This window comes from Drosophila persimilis, unplaced genomic scaffold (assembly GCF_003286085.1).
Source record: "Drosophila persimilis strain 14011-0111.01,24,50 unplaced genomic scaffold, DperRS2 tig00000863-arrow-arrow-pilon, whole genome shotgun sequence".
In the NCBI taxonomy this organism is placed as follows: domain Eukaryota; kingdom Metazoa; phylum Arthropoda; class Insecta; order Diptera; family Drosophilidae; genus Drosophila; species Drosophila persimilis.
In genome coordinates, this window is record NW_020825364.1 from 130,881 (window position 1) to 138,341 (window position 7,461).

Here is a 7,461-nt window from a genome sequence, read left to right on the forward strand (position 1 = left end):
GCTTATTGTAAACACTTGCTTTTATTACATTTTACGTAAAAAGTGGTTTTAGCGAAAATGGTCAATTTTGATATTACGTGGAATGTTATTAGCTAAATAGAACCCTCAGCCCTGCCCACTAATTGTATACGATTTATGAAGCAATTTTGTACTTAAATGATTTATTCTAAATACTTGCTTATATTGGAACTAATATCCTTTTCCCTAGGTTAAGCAGAATGTTGCCCATATTGCGGGACATGAATACTCGTTTTCTGGGCACATGAATCGGGCCATCAAATTAATATTTGCTGCAAATTTTTGCAATACGTTTTTGACGATTTTTATTGGTCGAAAGCAAAAATAGCGTCGTTTCGGTTTCAAAACCGTTTTAGTTACAAACCGTTTCCATTAATGTGCGCTAAATTTAAACCCAACCACATGAAAAAATAAGTTTATAGGGATATATTATATGTGGTGTATATCAAATACATATTAAAGTAACTTTTCAATACCAAGTAAACAATGTTGGCTTTTAAAGTGGTTCAGCCTTGAATACCAAGATCTATTTTTGCCGACAACCCTTGCACTGGTTGGGAAATGCAGTTCCAATCAATATGTCCGATCGAAGAGAGCCTGAACCGATTTGAAGAGAGCGCCAAATAGAAATGGTTTGAAAGTGAATAAGCAACAAGGATTTAAATGAAGTCCGTTGGAATAAATGATGCACGGAAGCACGTTTTGAGATAGCAAAAATTCAAAAACCTGCGTATGGAAGTTTCTGTATCCTTTGTTCTTAAATATACCTTTAAAAATTAAATTTAAAATTAATGTCTTTTGTCTGGCCTCAAACCCAAACAAAATTGGTGTTAGGGTTGAAGCTCCGATTATTCGATAACCTCTCTATAGAGACCGTTGCCACCCCTAAGTGTGACCATATTAGGAGCAACAATTTATACAATATATAAAATCCTTTTGACATTCGACAGGACAAGTATTCCATGATAAACCATACATTAAAATAGTTAGTTCTCAACACATTCCCAAAAATATAAATATTCGCGCCACGAATATTCAGTGGCAATAGCAAAACCAATCGATATCCCACACAACCCTGATAATTGTGCAAAGAAAAGGCGAAAAAAGAGAAATTTATAGAAAAAGTTCAAGTACTTTTCGAGTGAATTGGTTTTAACGCATACCGCTATTATAAACAGTAAGTGGAAGGTGGTTAATTAAACCACATCTAATGTCCTATATAGTGTTTTTCCGTTGTGAAATACCGTGCTAGAACATGGCGGTGATAGGCGGGTGCTCCTGAAGGAAATTTTTGTGTGGCTTGTGCTTGTGCGCCCACCAAAAGTATTTCTTTCGCTCGCACGCATGTAAAAAACCACCGCAGGGAGGCAACAATCGGGCGAGATACTTAAAATAAATGCGATTAGGGCAATTTGCAGATGATGTAAATATTATATGCACATATGTACTGCAAAATACATGTGCATCTGCGCGAGTTTGCACACAGTGTCTGTGAGCGCGAGGGTGTGTGTGTTTGTGAATGTGCGAATGTGTAGGGGAGTGTGGCCTCGAACAAAGTGTCTCTCTGTCCATCCATCCGTCCGTGCGTCCGTCCATCCGTCCGTCCTACCCTTTCGAGAGGGCATTCAACTTGCCGCCGAATTAGAATTAAAATTCGAAAATTCAAGTTTGTGTGAATTTTTAGAAGAGCTGCACAATGACGTGGGAACCACAAGGAGACGGTCTGCAGCAGATCATTGCGATCTTGAAAGAATCTCAATCCCCGGACACAGCGACCCAAATGGCCGTACAAATGGTGAGAGCTCTCCGCAAATTCAACAGGGGAAAGGAGGAACCTTTTGATTATTAATTTCTATGCGTTGTATTTCGTGCTGTAGAAACTGGAGGAATTCAATCGGTATCCAGACTTCAACAATTATCTCATCTACGTGCTGACAAAACTAAAAACAGAAGACGAGCCGACACGGTCGCTGAGCGGCCTAATCCTAAAGAACAACATCCGCATGCATGGCAGCACTCTGCAGCCGGAGATCGTCGAGTATATCAAACACGAATGCCTGCAGGCTGTGGGCGATACCTCGCCCCTGATTCGGGCCACAGTTGGCATACTGATCACGACGATTGCCAGCAATGGAGGCTTGCACAACTGGCCCCAGTTGCTGCCGTCGCTCTGTGAGATGCTCGATAATCCAGACTTCAATGTGTGCGAGGGTGCATTCAGTGCTCTGCAGAAGATATGCGAAGATTCCGCCGAGATCCTGGACTCGGCTGCCCTGAACAGACCCCTGAACGTGATGATTCCCAAGTTCTTGCAGTACTTCAAGCACACCAGCCCCAAGATCCGTTCCCATGCCATCGCTTGCATCAATCAATTCATCATTAATCGCTCTCAGGCGCTGATGATCAACATCGACTCCTTCATTGAGAATCTGTTTCACTTGTCGTCCGATGAGGATCACGAGGTGCGCAAGAACGTTTGCCACGGACTCGTCATGCTGCTCGAGGTGCGCATGGATCGATTGATGCCGCACATGTCGCAGATAATCGAGGTAAGTTCCCCAACAATGTAGGCAATCGTTTGGCCACCTTTAACCACCATCTCCGTTTTAGTACATGCTTCTGCGCACCCAAGACTCCGATGAAGGTGTGGCCCTGGAGGCATCTGAGTTTTGGTTGTCGCTCGCCGAACAGAGTATCTGCAAAGATGTTTTGGCCCCCTATTTGGCGCAGCTGGCGCCCATACTGGTGCGCGGCATGAGGTACTCGGAGATTGATATTATCCTGCTCAAGGGAAATGTGGAGGAGGATGACATGGTGCCGGATCGCGAGGAGGATATACGCCCACGATTCCACAAGTCCCGCACACACACAATCAAGAGCGGCCAGGAGGCGGGCGGCGGCCAGGCCGGTGCCGCCGGCGAGGATGACGACGAGGATTACGATGATGGCCTGGACGATGACAGCTCTCTATCGGAGTGGAATCTGCGTAAGTGCAGTGCGGCCGCTCTGGACGTCCTGGCGAATGTGTTCCGCGAGGATTGTCTGCCCATTGTGCTGCCCATCCTGAAGGAGACGCTCTTCCACCAGGAGTGGGTGATCAAGGAGAGTGGCGTCCTGGCCCTGGGCGCCATTGCCGAGGGCTGCATGCAGGGAATGATTCAACATTTGCCGGAGCTGATTCCGTACCTCATCAGCTGTCTGTCCGACAAGAAGGCCCTGGTGCGCTCCATCACCTGCTGGACGCTCTCGCGGTACGCCAATTGGGTGGTCAACCAGCCGCACGATCAATACTTGAAGCCCCTGATGGAGGAGCTGCTCAAGCGCATCCTCGACTCGAACAAGCGCGTGCAGGAGGCCGCCTGTTCGGCCTTTGCTACCCTCGAGGAGGAGGCCTGCACGGAGCTGGTCCCCTATCTGGAGTACATCCTCAAGACGCTCGTCTTTGCCTTCTCCAAGTACCAGCACAAGAATCTGCTGATCCTGTACGATGCCGTAGGCACCCTGGCCGACTCGGTGGGCCATCATCTCAATAAGTCGCAGTACATTGACATTCTGATGCCGCCTCTGATCGACAAGTGGAATCTGCTGAAGGACGATGACAAGGACCTGTTCCCACTCCTAGAATGCCTCTCGAGCATTGCCACAGCCCTGCAATCCGGCTTTCTGCCCTACTGCGATCCGGTGTACAGACGCTGCATATCCCTGATTGAGCAGACTATTAACCAGGAAATGGTGCGTGTGTTTTCATTGCCAAAATCTCTGATTTTACTTTAGCCTGTACTTGTAGCTGTGCAAACAGAGCCAGACATTCGATCATCCGGACAAGGAGCGCATGATTGTGGCATTGGATCTGCTGTCGGGCCTCGCCGAGGGCCTGGATCGTCACATTGAGACACTGGTGGCGAACAGTAACATCATGCATCTGCTCTATCAGTGCATGCAAGATGTGCTCCCAGAGGTGGGTCACTTTTTGGGCCTTTTCTTGGATTGTATCTCATTAGCGAATCGTTCTTTAAGGTGCGCCAATCGTCGTTTGCACTGCTGGGGGATCTAACCAAGGCCTGTTTCCCCCACGTGCATCCCTTTATGGCCGAGTTCTTTCCCATTTTGGGCCAAAATCTGAATCCCGACTTCATTTCGGTGTGCAATAATGCCACATGGGCCATAGGAGAGATATGCATGAAATTGGGTGAGTTTTGGGGGCTTTTTACTTGCATAATTAAATGGTTGGTTTGGTTTCGATGGCCCAATCTCGGGTCGAGTAGAGCGCGGAACAAACGAAGATTAATTTTTGATCGATTTGCAGGCGAGGAAACAAAGCAGTACATACATCTTGTACTCAGCGATCTGTTCGTTATAATCAATCGCCCGAATACGCCCAAGACACTGCTGGAGAACACAGGTGAGTGGTTCGAGGAGGCTCGTCATTGATTTCAAAAGAGAAGCTGCTGTTTAAATATATATATATGTGTATATATATGCTCATATATGTATGTATGTATATGAACACATGTATATGTGTATCAATGATATTTATTTAACATATATCTCTGTATGTATGTGTGTATGTGGAATATTTGAACATTTGTTTCTGTCTTATTTTCTGTCTCAAAACGAACAATCAAAACGAACCGAAATCCATTCACATACCCGTACCACATGCATAGATATAGATATTCTAAGAAATACGATAATTTATATATCAATTTGAGTGTGTACTATCAATCGAATCGAATCTAAATATCTGTGTTAATTATTGATTTATTTCTAGTTAATATATGATTTTCTGATTTCCACTTTTGTTTTCTGTTCATTTTAGCAATAACAATCGGTCGTCTAGGTTATGTGTGCCCGGTTGAAGTGGCTCCTTATTTGCCCGAATTTGTGCGACAGTGGTGTGTAACACGTTTTATTCAATTCAACTAGATTATGCTTTCTTTTCCTCTACCTATCGCCTTACCGTAAATTGAGCTTAACACTGAAACAACCAATCAATCAATCAAAATCAAACAATCCCACCAGTAACACACACTTCATCTATCATTTGTACTCCCCCACTCGCCTCTCGCCTCTCGCCTGTCGCCTCACAAATTGACTGGAATTTCAAACGTTTACATTTGAACTTTCGCCTGCGGGTCGCTGCCCCAATACCAATACCAATACCAATGCCAGTGCCCGTTCTAAAATTACTAAATCTCTTGATTTTACATTGATCTTTCCACCCGAAACCATTCGGTATACAGGTGCACATCGTTGCGACACATCCGGGACAATGATGAGAAGGACTCGGCCTTTCGTGGCATGTGTAATATGATCACGGTGAATCCAGCTGGCGTGGTGCCCGACTTCATATTCTTCTGCGATGCCATTGCCTCGTGGGTGAATCCACCACAAGATCTGCACCAGATGATCCAGAAGGTAAGGGGCGGGCGCTCCCTTGAAATGAAAAAAAACAACCTTAGAAATGATGATAATTGAGTAAACGCCTCCCATAGATTCTCCATGGCTTCAAGACACAGGTGGGTGAGGAAAATTGGCGTAGATTTGTGGAACAATTCCCGACAACACTGGCCGAGCGCCTGGTCACCATGTACAACATCTAAGCAGCCCACATCAGCCAGCGGAATGCAGAGCAGAGCAGAGCAGAGCGGAGCAGACAGGAGACAGAGTTCTAAAACTAGACAATTATGTACAAGCATGCGTCGTAGCAACGTTCATGGCTTCGTCTTAATCTTTAACACAGCCCTAAGTTATCCGATTCGATGCTGTTCGAATGTTACGTTAATTAATTGAAATTGAAAACAGCAAAAGAAAAGAAAAAAACACACATAAAACCACATAACCATATGCATAACCACATATACTATATCGATATATCTTATAGAGATTGAGCTAGATATCCAGCATGCATGCATATATCCAAAAAAAAAAACAAAAAGAAAAAGGAAAAAAAGATTAGCAGATCCTAGATCTGGCCAAGAGCTTCTTTAGGCAGTCTGTCCTGTCCTGTCCTGTCCTCTCCTGTCCGTCTGTTTAGATCAAGTATCAATAGAAAACAACAAAAGTATATCCATAGATGAAATTATGTGTTCCGGACGTACTTAACCGGATCCAAGTGCTATAGAACATATTCAACCCAAAAACCCAACAACCCAACCGCCCAACAGCCCAACAATCCAACAATACACTCAGAATCAGCCCCAAGCGAAATAGGGAAATTAATAATGGGTAGACACACGGGTGTTTTCCCCATTCGGTAATTCATGAATATAATAATAATACAAACAAAAATCAAATCGATCGTCGTATCTCGTGTCGCGTTAAACTATAAACGTTAACTGAAAGCGTTGGGCTAATTGTGAAATCAAAGTGAATAGAAATTGCAAATGAATATACATACGTGGAAAAGATTCAGCTAAACCAAAACTCTTACAAATCAAAATAAAGACTGATGTTCAAACAAAACAAAAAAGATTAAGAAAAACAAATCCGTTCAAAGACAAACAGCATACATCAACAAACGATTTATATTTCACAATTGAAACCCAACACTTTCATGGATAATAATGATAATAAAAACCAAAAAATCGTCGCGTTTCGGGTTCTTCGCGTTCGCGTATTCTCGTCGCTCTCGTCCGTTCGTTCGTAAAATCGTAATCGGTAATCGGTAATCGGTCAATCGTCAGTCGTCACGTGCGTGGTATCGTATCTCGTCGGGTAAACCAAAAAGGAAAAACAAAAATCAAATAATACAAGGATTACAATAATACAATACAAAATGCAACTGTTACAGATACAAAAATTTACTTATACACTACACACACACACACAGACACACACACACACACACACACAAACATTACTACGGATGATATTTATTTACAAAATTATAGATTTTTGTTTATTTTAAAGAGAGAAAAAAAAGGAAGAAAATTGAGATTAGGATTTCGTTGAGTATAATAATTTGTTGTTTTTGTGCGATCTGAATAACTGAATACAAAACAATTGACTGATCACTTTTTAAAGTATTATTATATAATTTGTTTGCGTTGTATAGGGACAAGTGTAATTAAAATTATCATTATACGAGTACTACATATAATTTTTATCGAAAACTTTTGCTTTCATTTTGTATTGTATAGGCTTTCGTCTTTTGCGTAAGATCCTCTTTCCCAAATAATCATTTATATTGTACAGAAATTTGTATTTTTTTTACAATTATTCGATGATTAGGGTGTAAAAACAATGTACTACTAAATGGAAACAAAAGTCTTTGAAATTGTCGCGGAACAAATGAAAACAAAAAAAAAAAAAAACAAAAAAAGAGGAGAATAGAGAAACTAAAACCAAAACTCAGTCAGAATAAAACAAAAAGATTAAGGAGATAGATGATGAGTAAACCAAGTAAATCTAAGTAATAGTATTATGTAATTAAATGCAAAC

General features: G+C 42.4%; 1 protein-coding gene across 1 annotated transcript; it reads left to right on the forward strand.

Annotated features, from left to right (window-relative positions):
* Positions 1-1,048: 1,048 nt before the first annotated feature.
* LOC6599464 (transportin-1) lies at positions 1,049-6,194 on the forward strand. Its single transcript, XM_002024577.2, has 10 exons — positions 1,049-1,195; positions 1,703-1,813; positions 1,896-2,567; positions 2,629-3,750; positions 3,806-3,976; positions 4,036-4,207; positions 4,325-4,420; positions 4,838-4,913; positions 5,262-5,436; positions 5,514-6,194. Exons 2-10 carry the CDS (start codon positions 1,715-1,717, stop codon positions 5,619-5,621), a joined length of 2,691 nt encoding a protein of 896 aa, XP_002024613.2. The 5' UTR covers positions 1,049-1,195; positions 1,703-1,714; the 3' UTR covers positions 5,622-6,194.
* The last annotated feature ends 1,267 nt before the right edge of the window (positions 6,195-7,461 follow it).

Bases quoted from the DNA above. Each gene is read 5' to 3' on its own strand.
- LOC6599464 (XM_002024577.2), top strand. From the start codon at position 1,715: ATGACGTGGGAACCACAAGGAGACGGTCTGCAGCAGATCATTGCGATC. The intron at 2,568-2,628 runs GTAAGTTCCCCA...TCTCCGTTTTAG, and splicing joins ACATGTCGCAGATAATCGAG to TACATGCTTCTGCGCACCCA. The intron at 4,208-4,324 runs GTGAGTTTTGGG...ATCGATTTGCAG, and splicing joins AGAGATATGCATGAAATTGG to GCGAGGAAACAAAGCAGTAC.